Source organism: Magnolia sinica, chromosome 3, assembly GCF_029962835.1.
Source record: "Magnolia sinica isolate HGM2019 chromosome 3, MsV1, whole genome shotgun sequence".
NCBI lineage: Eukaryota > Viridiplantae > Streptophyta > Magnoliopsida > Magnoliales > Magnoliaceae > Magnolia > Magnolia sinica.
In genome coordinates, this window is record NC_080575.1 from 70,959,293 (window position 1) to 70,977,889 (window position 18,597).

Genomic DNA, 18,597 nt, shown 5'->3' on the forward strand with positions numbered 1-18,597 from the left:
TAGGCACACTAGGCAAGGACCTACTACAAGGACCTAATATTTATGCTCTCTACAGAGCAAGGGTCAACACAAAACACCCACTACGTACACTCCCACTAGAGGCCTCCTAGATGACTTGTAAGGGGTGAGAAATATCGTAGACCCAATCCTACAAAGGAATGATCACAAGGGTCCTCTGGATTCTATTGACTTACAGATAAGTAGATGAGTCTCATTCAGCACGTTGTCGAAGATCTTCCTCCTTTGTTAACGAAGAATCTTCTGCTTCCTTGAACCGCAACTTAGAAGATGTACCAATGCATGGCGATGGGTTGGGTCAAGGTTGTAATGGAATCCTATTCTATTGAAAGTTTTCTTATATGGGAAATAGAGCGATTCCAATCATTTATGCATTCAAGGCATCCCAGCTTAATGATTTGCCATTAAGATGGTAGCTGGAGGATCCTTGAATGTGGAAGTTCATTCCCCAATCCACTCTATTGAATATCAATGATGATGGTGGATTGGAAGATGAACTTCCATGAGAGAAAGGGCTTTGGGTATATGATCTAAGGTTAAACACTCAAAAGCACTCTCTTTTTTCTTTACCAGCAACTAAGAACAAACTCTCTACAAATAGGCAAAAGGTTCCAACAGATATAAAATGGTCACATTTGTAACAGACTTCGATATTATCGAGCAGAGTCGATATCATCGAGCGTATACTCTCGATTGCATCGACTGGCCGCTCGATGACACAAACTCAAATGTCAAATACTTTTGAAACATTTTGCCAGCTGGTTGAGGGCATCGAAATAGGTGTTGATATCATCGAATTTTGAACTCCGATTGCATCTATACAAGTTTCGATTCCTCGACATTTGAAAAATAAGAGAGACTTGCCTTTGAAATATTTCAGGTTAAAAGAATGATCGAGGCACAGTCGATATCTTCGGAATTTGAATGTCAATGATATCGATAGTCGTGTTGATGCATCGATAAATCCAAAGGATTTTCCAGTTGAGCCTGCTAGACAGTTTATGTCCATTCTTGATGCCATCGACTCGGCCTCGATATCATCAATATTTGAATATCGATTCTATCGAGTAACCCTCGATATCATCGATATTTGAATATCGATTCTATCGAGTAACCCTCGATCCAATAGAGAACAACCTGAAATATTGCTGGAAAACAGAGTGTCCAAAATCGATATCATCAAAGTGCTTTTAATATCATCGGAATTTGAATTCCGAGGATATCGAGGAAACTTTGATATATCGAGGCTTTTACGATTTTCTTTAGAAAAACAGGGACACATTCGATGTACTATCGATTTTATCAAGTCAACTTCGATAGACTCGAGATTTAAAGTTCGATGATATCGATAGCTATATCGATACATTTATAAATTCGTCCAGAAATATATGTGGTTGCTGGACATCTTTTGTCCTCATTTTAATGGTATTGATTGGTCATCGAGGACATCGACAACACATATCGATTATATTGAACAGTCTCTCGATAAATTGATAGAGGAAGAAAACTTAGAGATTTTCGCAATTTTGAAAAAAGTTTTCTAACTCATAAACTGTATAATATTCTAATCAATTTTAAGGGTTTTAATTACCTAGTGTTTTGGGACATGAGATGTGAGGCTAAGATTTACCTGTGGCGAGTTCGGGCCCACATTTGGTTGAGGCAAACATTTGATTGATCTTCCTATGGAGCTTCTTTGTCTAGCCAACTCAACACTAACGCTAATTGACAAACTAGGGCACGTTCACATGCTCTTAATCTAGTTTTGGATCTCTTTAACCTGAGCTTCCCATGGGTCTCTGTTCTTAGTGACAGTTTCACAAGGTGCCTTGACCTCGGGCGTTCTGCCCCTTCTCCTTCTTTCCAACTCATGGTGGAGGTTATTTGGGGCTAATGCCAAGGTCTCGGATACATAAGTCGATGCTTGGGTTGCTGCATTTCATGTGTGAGTCGGGGCTCGGGCTGATATACCTCGGGATGCTCTTGCTTCTAAACCTACGAGAACGGGTGGCTCTGTTGCCACTAGAGTGACCTCCCCTTAATCGGGGGGTGGCTGTTGTCTTGCCATCTGTTGCTTCATTTGGTTGATCTCGTTAACCAACGTTAGCACTTGGTTCTGTAGCGCATGGTACTTGCCTCCTCAGCTCCAAGTTCATTGAGATAGTCCTGTTGGAGCTGATTCAGCATGGAGTATACAAGATGAGTGTCATTGTCCAGTGGGCTCGGGTGTTTTGCCACTGCTACTGGGAGCGCTTTCTTCTTTCCCTTAGCCATTTCTAGTAAAGTTACAAAGGCTTTTTATTCGTTTCCCTCAGACAACGCCAAAATGTTGATGCAAAAATCTGGTTCACCCTCGCCGAGCTCCGAGCAGTCCTACCTAGCCCTGTAAGCCTGCACAAGAGAAGGACAAAGGAGACCCTGGCTAGAGCAGGGGACCCTCCGATGCCAAAGTCAGGCTAGGAATCTGGGTCTAAGTAGTGTGGGTAGGTTTCGAGCCGAGAGATTTTGTGTACCTTTTCCTGTGGGTTTGATTCCTACTTATACCTTTCAATTGGAGTGAACGTGTCTATTATTCTCGGCACGATCTTAGCCTTTAACCACTAACAATGTGTATGTTGATATGGGCGGTTATTCCGAGATCGTGTGCTGGTGGTTACTCCTCGTGTGTTACTCGGGATGATTGCCTAGTATGATCGCAGGTCGTGTCTCTATACTAGCCGATCTCTTGGCTTTAGCAACCATGCTCCTGCTGCCCAAACTGATAGGTAGGTTTAATGTCAACACTAAGAGTTGGAGCTGAGTCTGAGCTCAATTTGGGCATGCCGAGCTAAGTGTCAATTTGATGAGCCCTGCTACTCGACGAGGTCGTTCGCTTACTCAAACTACGACTTCCTCAGGTGGACTTGGCCTTAGATTTTCCTATAACAATCATTACTACCTAATGACTCCTGCTATAGTAGCATAGGAGTAGATTACATATCCGTAACCTAAATTGTTGGATTATGATTAACTGAGCTCCAATTTAGGTGATCATACCAATCTAGTCACATCCTACTGACCATCCACCTCGATTGTTTGTTCCAGTAGATAAATTAAGTATTTATCTCTCGTTTATTTTATTTCTCTTATATTTTGATACTTTATCAATTATAATGGGCCATACATTCAAAGGCTATCGGATATGCGTACATCGCTAACAAATTATATCACGAGATATGCCTACATGGCTAACATTATTATATATTATTATATAAAGGCTAGTGGTTTTGGACAGTTTTGCCAAGGCAGTTAATTTTCACGGGAAGTTTTATACCTTGAGAGCTAAAAAGAGATAAGAATTTCGAACATAGATAAACGGTATTTGGGCACATCAAAATTGTGTGTGCTCATGACAAATGATTGTAGTTTTACCCCATTTGCCAATAGAATGGTGCTGACGGCTGTGATGTTATCCGTGTGGCTTTATTTCTTTCATACGACTGGTAAGGTATGAACTCATTATTTTCTCTACGTATAGCTTACACCAAGCATACTTTAATGCAAGGAAAGCTTTGCAGGTCCATAATTAGGGGGGTGTTAATGGGCTCGGCTTGAGCCTAAAGAATTAGAATTTTGAATAGGGCTGGCTTGACAGCCTGGTTCAAAATAGTTCAAAATAAGCCCAGACCTCCCTCACGACCGGTCAGTTGACAGCCCTATTTATAATAACGGTGTGACGTCAACTCCATGTATCTCTTTCTTCGACTCGTGGTCGATATCTCCCCATTCTTCCTCCCTGAACGTGATTTCCACGTGTCATTTCCCGGGTACATGTAGACGTGGCTTGTAAGAGGTTATGTCATGTGGGTCGGGTTCGATAGTTTCTTTTGGTTGCCCATTAATTCAATTCAACAGTCGGAGAAGAATTTTAATTCCGAGGGCCGTCATAACGGAAAAAAAGTGCCTCCGACTTCCTTGGCTCACCCCCAAGAAAGTTCCAGTCCTTCTACCCTCCTACACAAAGCCCAAAATGCCGGCCATGGAGACTCTCCATTCCCTTCCAAAAATACCCTTATCTTCGATTTTCTCAATCGAAACTCACATGGCCCAAAAAACTTCTGTAAAGCTCAGAACAATGGTCAAATCCCATCAAAATCGCTGAAAAAACATGCATTCAAAGTCACAATTCCCCTTCCTATCTTTTCTTTTCCCAATCCAGACCGCTCGATTCGTCACCCGCAGGAGAACGCCGTCGAATTACGACCAAAGGAGTGGCATTTTTGGAAAATTGATGGCGAATTTCGTCGCAGAGAAGCTGATGCTCTCGAAGCTGAGAACTGTCAGATGGGTCACGCTGTTCTTGGGATTTTCCAACATGGGTGTGATTGTTCTTGGTGGGATTCTGATGATTTGGGTCTTTCCGGGATGCAGCAGGGGACAGATCCTGCCATTCGTGGTGGTAGCTGTGGTGGCGGGCATCAGGATCATGTCGATGATTGGGACGGGTATCGCGCAGGAAGCGACGGCCACAACGATCCTCGGCCAGCAGCAGGCCGAGAGCGCTGCCGTTGATGCAGTTATCCGCCACGAGAGACGGGTAGATTGATCTTTTCTCTCGTTTTGTTTGTCTTTTTTTTTTTTTTTTCGTTTGAATTTTACTGAAACACATTAGATTTAGTTTGGTTTGGGATTGAATAAGCTCAATTGGTGCATTTGTTAGATGTTTTGTATATGTTTGATTTGAGAATTTGTCTGACATCATTGAATTGGATGCTTGTTTTGCCAATGCTACCAGTTAGATTTTCTGGGTTTAGTAAAATTTGGCTTTGACATCTCAAAAATGTTCTCTCTGGACCTGTTTATGTTAGTTCAAAAGGCCAAGAACTGGAATGATTTTACTTCTATATCAGATAATGATAGTGGTTGCTGTGTGTGTAGTTGACGAATTGGCAGACCTCTTAGTTTTATTGGAGCAGCAGTAGTATCACTTAGAGGTGTACACGAGTCGAACTGAGTTGAGCTGGGCACGGCTCAACTCAGCTTGGCCACTTGCTGACCACAGCTCGAACTCGGCTTGGCTCGGTTCTCGAGCTTGACTGGCCAGCTCAGCTTGGTTCGGTCAGCAGCTCGGGCCAGTTTGAGCCGAGTTCAAGCCAAGATCGAGCCAAGTTTGCCTGTGCAGCATTTTCACAAACACATGGACTACACGTTCGAAATCTCATTGTATGTAAAACAACAACAATGGTTTTACAGGTATTTTATCAAACACCTTCTAAGCAACATAAAAATCATGAAAAAAAGGGTATTTGTTTTGTGTACATACATTCCTTGCCACCAACCACACTTCGTTGAGTCATTTCATCAAACACTTGGTGAGCAACATTATTGTCGGGCACTGGAGAATGGCAAGAAATAGAGGAGAGGAGAGTGGTACTGGTCGCCGGTCGCCATTCGGGCGCTGAAGACAGTCGAGTTCGAGCTGGGGTTAGGGTTTTTAGGGTTTGGGCGAACGGTCGATACGAGAGGGCGCTGGGGGGGTCAGGGTTTTTTTCTTTTTAAACTTATTTTGGGCGTTCGATTTTTTATATATACTTACTGAAAAATCAATCCAAGCCAAACCGAGTCGAGCTAGGTCCAACTCGGACTTGACTTGAAAAGTTTCGAGCTCAATAAAACTGGCTCAACTCGACTTGAACACAGTTTCGATCCAAGTCAAGTCGAGCTTTTCTGAGTCGATCCAAGCAAGTTAACGAGCTAACTCGACTTGTGTGCACCTCTAGTATCACTAGAAGCTACATGACTAGGTCGCTATCTTTTGGACTAGTTCTACTCCACATGAGTGCAAATGGTTCTTCAACAGAAAAGTCCGTAGGATTAAATGGCCCACATCAAAAGTGTGACTTGTCTTTGGCTGCACCACCAGCTGGAGCTAGGAAACTACAGGGGACTCTAGTTGCACAATAAACTTGAAAGAGTAGATTTGCAGAGAGAACTCAATGATTTTTTCTTACTTTCAGTTTATAGAGAGAGCAGAGACTCTCTATGTGTAACAGTTTGAAACATTAAATGGATTAAAGAGATAAAACTATTACACAAAGACAAACAAAAAAGCTACAAACAAGTCGACTTCTAAATTTCCTATAAAAAACATTAAAAGATATACACATGGCGAGGAACCACACACACACCGTGCTGTGCTGTGCCGTACCACGGCCACGGCCATGGCCCTCTCGACTTGCCGCGGCTCAGCTTAGCTTGGTGTGCGTGTGAAAACTGCATAGGGCACATCCACCCCATGATCCTTAATGTAGTCTCTAGAAGGAGCTCAAGCTCCTAAGAGAGCTCCTTTACCTCCCAAGAGAGCTCCTTTACTTATAAAGGTGTTTAAATGCCTCCCCTATCCAATGTGGGGCAAAATTCCATGGCTTTGTAAAACCATGAACTTGTTTGTTTGGAAACCACTACCAAAACAACAATCTCCTCACTGTTTCAAAATAAATAAGATTTTATTTTTTATTTTTTATTTTTATTTTTATTTTTTTTATTTTTAAGTTTATGCAATTGAGCAAAATATGAGTAGGTATAGGTTGATTTGAACCTATATCCGTGACTACATGATTCTTATAACAATATTGGTGAACTCAGTCTTGAACTGATATTCTTTTACTCTAAGAGTCAAGTTAATTCACTCACTTTTGGATTGGAAAGGATTAGATGATAGAAAAAGCTCCACCTTTTGGATTGTAGAGAAGTTTGCAAGTCTTATGAATCTTGGGGGGTGATGCAAGCTGAACTGGGCCTAAGATCCATGGGCCAGGCCCAAACCCCCTCAGCTGGCCCATCAATAAGGATGCCCAAGCCTCCTAATTAGGTAGGTAGTTATGCAATAACGAATTGGTCAAATCTTCTTTAATGCATTCTTATCTCCTAAGCAACTCTTTAATACCTCTCCATTTTTATAATAAGTCATTGGTTATCAATGACATTAAGAACCTTCCTTATTTGTGTGTCTCAAAGCTTATTTAAAGGTGCATAATGAGTAGTATTAAGGCAGCTTGGAAATGAATGAAATTTTCTAGTTATTGTTTTGCTTTGCTCGTGATTCTTGTTCTTACTTGAAGGTGTAGACGTTTGGACAGATCCTTCCCATTAGTTGGCTGTGCCAGTTTGGTATTAGACCAGGTCTCAATGGCTGGGTTGAAGTCCTGGATCAACAACAATCTTGATATTTTGTTTCTAGGTTCTTTAACCATAAAATTCTACTTCTTTTCCCTTATTCTTCATTGCATCCATTTACTTTTTCCTTCTCTTTTGCAAAACCTAAAAATCCAATTGCCAAGTGGAGGTTTTGCAGAAATTTTGGCAGCCATCTACCCTCCATAATCCAGCTCAATAACAACCCAAAAAATCAGCACTATTTTAGTCCAAATCTAGCATATATTATAGCCCATTAAAACCGCTTATTAAAACCCCAAAAATCAGCCCTATTCCAGTCCATTAAAACCCTCAAAATCAACACCATTCCAGCCCATTAAAACTCTTAAAAATCAATTCTACTCTAGCCCATTAAAACCTTGAAAAATCAACTCCATTCTAGCGCATTAAAAGCCCAAAAAATCAACCCTATACCAGTCCCCATTACAACTTATTAAAAGTTCAAAATGTCAAACCATTAATAGTTCTAAATCCAGCCTTCTTTCAACTCATTAAAGTCTAGAATCTTAGTTCATTAACAATCTTCAGTTCTAAACAAAAAAAAAGCCATATATTTTGTCCAGTACTTTGCCGGCATCGACTTGTAATAAGATGTCTACCCATATTGGTCACATCAATCGAGGGAGGCTTTCCAATCAGTAGTGAGACAATTGCATTGGTCCCCGGGAGTCTATTTATGACTTCATGCAATGGCTCTTTACAAAGCGAGCCCATGACGCCATGATAGAGACACCCAAGAAAAATGATATCACTAAAAAGTATGAGTTGAAGTTCCGAACTTCACCGGTCACATTGATGCAAAGGCTTTTGTCAACTGGATTACAATGCTTGAAGATTATTTTGCATGGTACGACATGGAGGCCTTTGTCAAGGTCAAGCTAAAGGGTTTAACAATAATCTAGTGGTGAAGCATTGGTGACAACAATCTCATCATGGGTTGTCTTGCTATCACCAGGTGAGCTGGCATGAGAGAGAAGTTGAAAAGTTATTATTTGCTTTTAGACTATATGGATACTCTTCTCTAGTAGAACTCCTTGCTTCAAACATGGAACTTTATCGCTGGATGACTACATTGAGAAGTTCAATGAGTTTTCAGTCTGTTGTAAGCTTGTAGAGACAGGCCGTGTAATAGCTAACCGCTATTGTGTAGGGCCTAGGAGATCCAACATGAGATGGTAATGTATGATTTTGAGTCAGTCGACGATATTTATAGGAAGGCTTGACGAGTTGAACAACAGCTGTGGCATCACATTCTTTGACGCTTTGGTTTCCCAGCTGGGAAACCTTTTGTAAGGAAATGTCCAAATCTACATTTTAACTAGACTCGATCGTAGGGCTATTGACCACCTCCTTACCATTTTCAGACACACCCACGATGCAAACTCCACTTGTAGGGCAACCTCAAGTGATGTTGTCAAAATCGTTATTGTCTCGCAAATCATAGTAGGGGGTGAATCGTATCGAATCGCAAATTGTATCGTAAATTGTTAAGTTTTCTTTTACGATTTTCTTAAAATTTTGAAAAAATATGGAAATTATAAATAAGTCAGACTTTTTTAAAAAGAATTCATCGATCTTCCTTTTGCTATCAATATGCACTAAGTAATACCATGTCATGATAGTGTTAAAGGGTTCTTATTCCTTTATTATTATTATTATATATTTTTTTTTTCTTTCAAGAAATTTCCCATAAAAAACATGTAAGGCTTCGTTAATAATTTATGTTCTTGTTACCTTTCTTGAATGTAAAATCACGGTGGAAAAGCGGCCTTTGATACTGTAGATGGAAAAATACATTTTGATTTCTAAACACCATTTCATAATACATATAAGTCAACACGATCATAACCATCCATAAAAACATTATAAGTCATATATCAATTTGGTGTTTCAACTAGTTAAGTAGCAAATCACAAAAAAAGCTACATCATTTAACATTGAGGAGAATATGTATCATTTAATCTCTTATAAAAAATAAATAAAATAATTTACCTTTTCTAAACGATTTTTAAATCTCTCACCAATTTAAAAACATAAAATGAAAGCCAACTGAATCCTAAAAGAAGAGAACAAGTATAATTTGAATTGTAAATCATAGGATTCAAATGATAGAATCGTAGGATTCATTAAAAAAAAAGGGCTTCAAATCGTTTTGTTTAAGATATGACTAAAATCTTATATTGTAAATCGTAGGATTTTGACAACACTAACCCCACATCCTTTGCAATGCCCTCCACTATAGAATTCATATAGAGGGTAAGGTCCTAATTCTGATCCTTCCCTCAAGCGAGAATGGCGGGGTGTTAACTGTTATCATTGTGGACAGATAAAACACTTTTCTAGTGAGTGTTTGCAAGCTAGGAACCTCCATTACTGCGGTAATAAGGACTCCTACTACCCGGATGACCCTGAGTATTATGATTAGTACATCGAGATGGAACAACCCTATGTAGAGCCAACATCATAGCTAGAGGATATTCCTACTGAAACTTTGGTCTAAGTTGAGGTTGAGAGCCCTACTCTTATCATATGCCGCCTCCTTACCACCATTGAGGAGAAAGAGGAAGACTGGCGACGGACCACTGTTCTTCATACGCGGGTAAAATGCTAGCGTAGGTTATGTAACATGATCATCAATGGCGACAATGCAATGAAAATCATCTCTCAAGAGGTGATTGATTAGCTCAAATTGCTAATTGGAAGGCATCCAAAAGCATATGAGGTTGCTTGGGTTGATAACACTGTCACCCTTGTAACTCAAAGGTGTTTGATGTCCTTTAAAATCGACATATATGAGGATGATATTTAGTGTGACATAATTTCAAGGTATCCCGTATCGGTATCGGTTGGCGTAACGGTGTCCTCCAAAACCGATACGGATACGGGGGCGTAACGGTGATACGGGGGCGTAACGGCCCGTAACGGCGCAAAATTTTTTTTTTGCCAAAAAAATATGAAAAAATATGGATTAAATCCAGAATATTCTAAGCATTCCAAATATGCATTCATTTATAATTTGGAACATGTTTATGGTGGTGTAACGGTCCACTCTTTGGTGAGAAGTTGTATCGGACTGTCTGATGAATTTATGAACCAGATAACCTGAATTTGATCATATATTTAATTTTCTAACTATCTACTATCAATGATAGATATATTAGAATGAATGTAAAATGAAAATATCTTACATCAGGTGTTTGCAATTATTTTTGAGGAATTTCTCGAACATACCTGTGGTCTTGTGCAGTGTGTTGCACGTGACTGTGATAGTGTGATTCCTTTCTATGACCTAACATCCTATTAAAAAATAAAAAATAAAAAATTAGTAGTGTCTGATATACTCCCTGCAACTTGATTAAGGATTACTTGATTGGTTGTCGGGGGAGCTATTTTAAATACAAGTTCGGCAGTGTCAAGTGTGTACTCGCGTGTTGTGAGCTGTCTGTTGCAACAAATACTTACCTTAACACAAATATATACTCACAAGTCACAATCACAAGTCACCACCAAAATGAAAATCTGCTTTTTTGGTTGCTCGACCTCCACATCATCGCCATCGTCATCGTCAGCCGAGGCTGTCCGATAGGTGTAGGTGCTACATATCCATAATATCCAAATGCATAAGGAAATACTAGATCAACGAAACTAGAGGATGATTGATCCGACTAGGCAACGACTCTGACCCGGAGTAAGGATATCCACCAGTGCTCGTCGAATAGCCATACTGGTGCCCATACTCAGGCTGTTGAGAATCTTGAGATTGAGAGTGCGTCTGCTGTGCTGAGTAACTTGGATTTGGATCTGGATATCTATAATCATATGGATATTGATCGGGAGGGCTACTCCAACATGAATGTGATGGAACAGGCTCAGTATAACCATCATAATTCAATTCGCCAGAAGAATATCCATCATAATAACCAAGACCATGAGCCTAATGATGTTCCGAACCTCTCGGACCCGGTACACTACTAGATGTAACCACCTCCTGTTGGCTGTATCGTGACTCGGTACACTCATAAGTCCGACCTCATGTACCACCTCGTCGCTGTTCATCGACATCGTGATCTGTAGACGGCTGTATAGGGCGCTGAGCAACACCAGAAGTGTCAGCACCAAGGGTAGGGGGGTCATCGTCTTCATTCGACACGGTCACGCTACCACTACTCGTACTCTTTTGTTGATCTTGAGTCGTATCTATACGTGGCATAAACGCTGCCCCTCTTACTGGGTCCAACACATCTGCACGACTCTCTTGTTGCGCTCTGCGTATTTCTGGGTCATCAATTTTCAATTCTTCACTATCCTCTTCAATTTGCTTTTCCCTTGTTTCCAACCAAGGTAGAAGTGGGTCATCCTCATCATAAATATTATCCAAGTTTATTGGACAGTCATCTCCGTCATTAACAGCTGTAATGCTCCTATGATGTCGTCGCATTCTTAGTTTTATATTGTAGTGCATGAAGACAAGTCTATCTAATATTCTAGTCTGCAATCTATTCCTATTCTTTGAATGAATGAGGGCAAAACAACTCCAATTCCTTTCGCAGCTAGAGGAAGATGTTGTCTGGCTCAAAACTTTTACTGCAATTTTTTGGAGAGCCTTCGTACTCTCTCCGAAATTAACCGGTTGCAATCTAGATACTGCATGCTGTATAAAAGCATCTCCAAAGCTACCAAGGCGATTTCCAAATGTATCTAATTCATTTAATGCCTTTATTTGCAGATCTAAGTCAGGCTCTAATCTCTTTATCACATTTTTTAGCCCGACACGAACTTCATCATCCGCAACAAATGATTGGGCATATCTATACCTAGGATTTAGGTAGTAACCTGCTGCATGAAGATCGTGATGGAGTTGGTTTGTCCATCTCTTGTTGATCATCTTCCAATAAGTCTGCCAACTTCTACAATCACGTTGAATTGCAAGCTTTACCTTATCCATGGCATCATATATGAAGCCCATGGTAGGTGCTTCATCGGATTCAACAAGACGGAGTACCCTCATTAGTGGCTCCATCACCTTTAGGATCGCCTTGACCTTCTTCCAATATTTGTTGTCCCATATGGTGTTCACAACTTCGACCGGTATTCCTGATGTCTTCTTCCCATGTTTTGTGTTGAGCCATTCTCGGGAAGCGAACATCTCACTCAACTCTTCTCTATGCTGGAATAAACTCTCTAATGCTATAAAGTTTGTTGCGAATCTAGTCGCCGCAGGCCTCAACAACTCTCGTCCTTTCGTAAACTTTCTCATTATTGCAACTACTTGATTATGGTTGTAAATAAACGTCGTCACTTCCCTTGCCCTTTCAACCATTTCCTTAACATTCTTCTTCTTCCCAATATCTTCCAATATAAGATCAATACAATGGGCAGCACATGGTGACCAAAAAAGATGTTTTCTCTTATCCATCAACATATGTCCTGCAAGCTTATATGTTGCTTCATTATCTGTCACAATCTGCACTATATTCTCCTCTCCAATCTCGTCCACAACTTTATCCATTAGTTCATTAATATAAGTAGAATTTTTGGTTGCCTCTGAGGCATTAATTGACTTGTGGTATATAGTTCCTAAGTGGCAAGATACCATGAAGTTGATCATGCTGCCTCTGGTTGGGCAGTCCAACCATCACACATGATTGTGCATCCTCCGGCTTGCCATACGGTTTAAAGGTAGCCACGTATGCTTTCACATCCGCATACTCTGCATCCTTCCTCCTAATCTCCTTAGCCGTGGGAGCTTTTATTCCTTCACCTGCTTCTGCATCAATTACCACCCGCCAATATGGAGAATTGGCTGCGTTAAGAGGTATGTTGGCATGTATAAATAACTTTTCGCTCTACCTAATTTCTCAACGGAAGTTCTACTCCACATTTGTTTTATCTTCTTTTGTTTAATTGATTCTTTCCTAAATAGGATTGGATCAATAGAGGGTCTTCTAGGCTCATTTACTTCTTCATCCAAACGTATAGGGGCATCATGTGAAGATGTCTGTCGTCGGCTCCCAAACATACGTCGTAACCCACCAAACCTACCCCCCCTGCAGAACCAGTTGCACTCTCACTCCCACTCCCCCCCCCTGTATCACGCACTGACCCATGCGTGCCAAACATGCGGCGACGTTCTTCCTCTTCACGAGCTAGACGCAAGCTCTCTCTCCTAGCTATAGTAAGTTCTCGATCTGAATCTTCGTCAGAATCAATAATATCTTCATCATGAATGCCCATATATTCAGGACCAAACACTTCCTGTCGAGCTGCATCCAAAATATCATCTTTCTTCTTTTGTACAGCAGCACGTTTACCCTTCGACTCATCCAGACTAGCTTGCATTAAAAGCATTATCTCTTTCGGTACTCTACTACATGGCACAACTTGACCCTTTCGATGTGCCAAATGTTGTTTGAGACGGGTAATTCCACCAGTCACTAGTCTATCACAATACTTGCACTTCATTTGGTGCCTAGTACCACCAACCCTCTCACAATGTTGCCATCCAATATCATCACTTACTTGTTGTTGGCCAGATCCAGACATTTCTTTAGGCTTAGGTAGACACTAGATAATTAGATTTGAGTATGAGTGTATCTGTGTATGACCTATGTTAATAAAGATGATTTTATATTCTAACTAAACCCTAAGAAGCTCCAAGGCAAAACTCGTCCAATATAAGCAAATAAAAACATAAAGTCACTAATTCGAAAATAGAAAAAATTATAAAATGACACCCCAAATCTGTAAAATGCACATTAACATATTCTACCATGATTAACACATCATATGGCATGATTAAAACAGTAATACAACCATTAAAAATTGATTTTTCGAATTTAAAAAAAAAGGGGCAAAATTCATGCGTAAATAGAAAAAAATATTTAAAAAATATAAAATGGGACCCCAAATCTGTAAAATGCACATTAACATGTTCTACTATGATTAACACATCATATGGAGTGATTAAAACAGCAAAACAATCATTAAAAATTGATTTTTCGAATTTTAAAAAAAAGGGGCAAAATTCATGCGTAAATAGAAAAAATATTTAAAAAATATAAAATGGGACCCCAAATCTGTAAAATGCACATTAACATGTTCTACTATGATTAACACATCATATGGAGTGATTAAAACAGCAAAACAATCATTAAAAATTGATTTTTCGAATTTTAAAAAAAGGGGCAAAATTCATGCGTAAATAGAAAAAAATATTTAAAAATATAAAATGGGACCCCAAATCTGTAAAATGCACATTAACATGTTCTACTATGATTAACACATCATATGGAGTGATTAAAACAGCAAAACAATCATTAAAAATTGATTTTTCGAATTTTAAAAAAAAGGGGCAAAATTCATGCGTAAATAGAAAAAATATTTAAAAATATAAAATGGGACCCCAAATCTGTAAAATGCACATTAACATGTTCTACTATGATTAACACATCATATGGAGTGATTAAAACAGCAAAACAATAATTAAAAATTGATTTTTTGAATTTTAAAAAACAGGGGCAAAATTCATGCGTAAATAGATAAAAATATTAAGAAAATATTAAATGGCACCCCAAATCTGTAAAATGGATATTAACATGTTCTACTATGATTAACACATCATATGAGATAATTAAAACAGCAAAACATATTAAAAAAGTATAAATACCTATTTTTGATAAATTTATGAAAAATGGCCCACCAAGCTTTGATTCAACAAAATCCGCCAATATAATGTGTTTTTTACTCAAATATCCAGCCAAGGTTGGTCGAAATTAGCAGTAGAAGGAGTGAGAAGGAGTTTGGAAGCAAGAAGTTTCGAAAAAACATCAAAAACGGACCTTAAAATGCAAAAAAAAATGGCCGTTTTTCGACCGTTACGGCGCTGACCGTTACGGGTGACCGTTACGCCCGTATCGGGCCCGTATCGGCCGATACGGGTACAAAAATTGGTATCGGCCGATACGGCCCCGAATCGGGTAACGGTGCGTACCGTTACCGTTACGTATCGGCCGTATCGGCCGATACGTAACCGATTTGGCATTCCTTGCATAATTTTGACAAATGTCACCCACATCCTTCTCGGTCGACCTTGGCTTTTTGATTGGAAGATATAAAGCGATGGTGAGGCTAACACATGTATGTTTCTATAGTGAGGTCATTGGATCCACCTTTGCTTGTTGCAGCCTACGCCGCCTCCATCTATGCTCCCATCGTCGACATCGGTTGCTTTTCTAAACTTCTATGTTCTCGCCATGCAGAAGTTCGAAGAAGAGACTGACCCGTGATTCAGGTGGGCCACATAAAGGGAAATAATTGGGATAGATACCTCCACCCTTGATATTTATAGGGCCCACTGAGATGATCATATAAAATCAATTCTAGCCATTAGATACCACAACAAAACTTAGGACAGTTGACCAAACATCAGGCCCATCCATTATATAGGTTGGCCACACTAAGGGAAATAGCTTGGAAGGTAAGTTTTACTTTGTACACTTTTTCCAATCATGTGGTCCACCTGAAACACAGACTAGGATGATTTTTGGGCCCTGCGCCTAACATGGGGTGAAACACCTACTGGTTGGCGTGGATTTCACATGGACCATGGTGGGCTTCCCAAAGTAGGTGGTTGGACTTTCCTATTAAATGTATTATCCATAGTATATGAGCACATCTCATTGTCTCTCTCTCTTCTTCTTCTTCTCTTCTCTCTCTCCTTTCCCACACGCCCTTGCTCCCGTAATGAGTCTTTGGCCATTGAAGAAGAAGAAGGAAAAAAAAGAATTGGATAAATCCGCATTAAACTAGCAATCTCTCTCTCTCTCTCTCTCTCTCTCTCTCTCTCTCTCTGTTTTAGGCATCAAGCTCGGGCAGGGCCCGGTACAGAAATTTTGGGCCGGACTCTGGTTGGATTATTTTGGCCCATGATGGGCCCAGGCCGAGTTTGGGCTTGTGATGGAAAGTGTGGGCCGGGCTTGGACAGAGCTTGGTCCTGCCCTAACCCGGCCCGTTGACACCCCTAATCCTTAGGTGTCACTCTCGCTTCAGACCCACACTCCTGCTCCCACTTTCTAGCCTTTTTATCCTTCACAACATTTGATTTAGATGCTCTCGCTTCACAGCCTAGTATGTTGCTGCTTCACTTCATGCTTCATGCAGCTATATATTGGATCCTTCATATTTGTACATGGTCCAAATGAATTGCATCATGTTTTTTAGGTCTAGTGATGACATTTATTTATGTGGAGTCATTTGTGTCTCTGGAGTTCCTTAAGACTAGTTTGGTCATTTTACAAATTACTTTTAAGGCATTTGCATATATGGAATTACTGGTCATTTACTGTTCATTAACCATGCCAACCATAATTGGTGTTTCTAAACTATGATGAGTGACATTGTTATGTTACTAGAACTAATTCTGTAGAACTGCCAGTCTTCCAATGTGTTTGAAGTCTTTTTGCAACTGCCAGTGGAATTCACTTTGAGCAAATTATCAGGTTAAATATGCATCAACTGATGATTTCAAATGTCTTTTTCTAGACCCTCATGCTTGTATCATGAAATTAGTTTGTTTTACCTTGATGTACAGATAAGGTATAAGAGGTGGTTATGGTGGACCCGGTTTGGAATAGTGATAACTATATTGCAATTTGTTGCGGTGACTTATTTGATGTTCATCATAGTGAAATATGTTTCTTATGATGGCAACTCAAGCGGCTGCTTTTTAGGTAAATGAAATTCTCTTCTTGTCGAAATTATTTATTTCTTAGATATTATGATGTTTCTATATTTCTCCACACTACATCATTGTCACAAATCTTCAATTTCCCAGTGTTTCGATTGGTGGAAAACAATGGAAAACTGTGGAAATGAAATCAATTTCCACAGATGTGATGTTTTCCCATGTTCATGAATACACAAATAGGTCTGGAAATTAATTCCCATTTTCCATAGTTTTCCTCAAAAATAAGTAAAATGACTTCCAATATGCGAAAAAAATTATGAAGTCGATATTTTCACAGTTCTGGGAGACAGCTCTAGCTATTTAACCGTTTACCCTTTTATATTTCAATGGAAAACATCCAATCCAAACCAAACAATGGAGTAGCTGTTGGATTCCACAGCTTTACACTTCCTAGGGATTCTATAGGGGTTTCCATGGCCACGTTTTGGATTCTCCCTTATCCAAACAGACCCAGTTTTTCAACTTTAGGTATTTCCCTCTCTACTGCAATTTGTTTCTTTGCATGGTGTTGAATATTAGCACGAACCCATAAAAAATAGAAACAATAGCCATCATTATCACGGTGGATTATCTTTCTGTATTCATTGGAGCGAAGCATAAGAATTTCTCATGTTGGTGCCGATATTCGGGAAGTATCCAGGGGATTATCATTGAAGTGTTTGAGAGCACTGTCCTATGGTCATGTTTTAGTGGAGTGATGCTGGCTTCAAAGATTTGAAGACCCATGCTTTAACTGAGGTCCTTGATATCATGGACTGGTGGAGCAAGATTCATGTAGCCAACCACAATTAGTTGGGATAAGGCTCATATGATAACAATGGATGGATGATGCATTGCCAGCGCTATTCGTCATTGATCTGATTTGAAGGTGCTTATTCAACATCTCCCAGTTAGAAAACTCAAAGTCACCTCGATACTCAGTCAAGTCAATAGAGTTTGTGTTCTTAAATAAGTTAAAAGATACTATGGGGAATTTAAACAAAGCTAATGCAGTATTAATTTTGGGAATCCAGGTTCCAAGTATTAGTATTGGAGTGCATATAGGTGGGGCCAAAAAACGTTAGTGTGACGGTTATATCGGATCCATATCAGACCATATAGGTGTGAATTTATTTTTTTTTTGCAAAAATGTGGAACAATATTAGGAAAAAAAAAAAAAAACCAAAAGGGAATGCAAGAATCTGTTATTGTGTTTTGGACATGCATCCAATGATGGGAATTTTGAAACCTAGACCAAAGAGAATTACTAAGTCATGGCTTGGCTACATAATAGTATGGATTCTACTATAAGCAATTATGTTATGTTCCTGACTTCAACAAAAAGGATATGCGATAGGCACCCTTCATGATATATATTCAGAAGCCCAAAATATACTCATAATTTTCCCATTGACCTTAAACATCGGGAAATTTCAACAAGATTCAAGATCCTTGAAGTAGTTTTTAGCACTTCGGGCTATGTGGGATGAGTTGGATATTTATCACCCTCTCCCTTCCCATTGTACAATGGGCTATGAACATTCATGGAAGCAACGTGAAGAAACTAGAATAATGCAATCTCTTTAGCCTCAACTCTTGAGTATATAGTGTTTGAAAATAGATTATTGTCATGGACTGTCTTCCTCCTCTAACAACTATCT

The 18,597-nt window shown here is 39.6% G+C and overlaps 1 protein-coding gene across 6 annotated transcripts in view; it reads left to right on the forward strand.

The window, feature by feature from the left end:
- Nucleotides 1–3,902: 3,902 nt before the first annotated feature.
- The window catches only part of LOC131240008 (uncharacterized), a 125,542-nt gene continuing 110,847 nt past the window's right edge, over nucleotides 3,903–18,597 (forward strand). For 2 of the 6 annotated variants that reach the window (XM_058237999.1, XM_058237997.1), the window contains exons 1-2: nucleotides 3,904–4,594; nucleotides 16,802–16,940. In XM_058237999.1, coding sequence (XP_058093982.1) covers nucleotides 4,166–4,594; nucleotides 16,802–16,940 — 568 coding nt within the window. In that variant the 5' untranslated portion in view covers nucleotides 3,904–4,165. Of the gene's footprint in view, nucleotides 4,595–16,801; nucleotides 16,941–18,597 lie in introns of all 6 variants that reach the window. The other 4 variants (XM_058237994.1, XM_058237993.1, XM_058237995.1 and 1 more) reach the window with 4 other exon arrangements.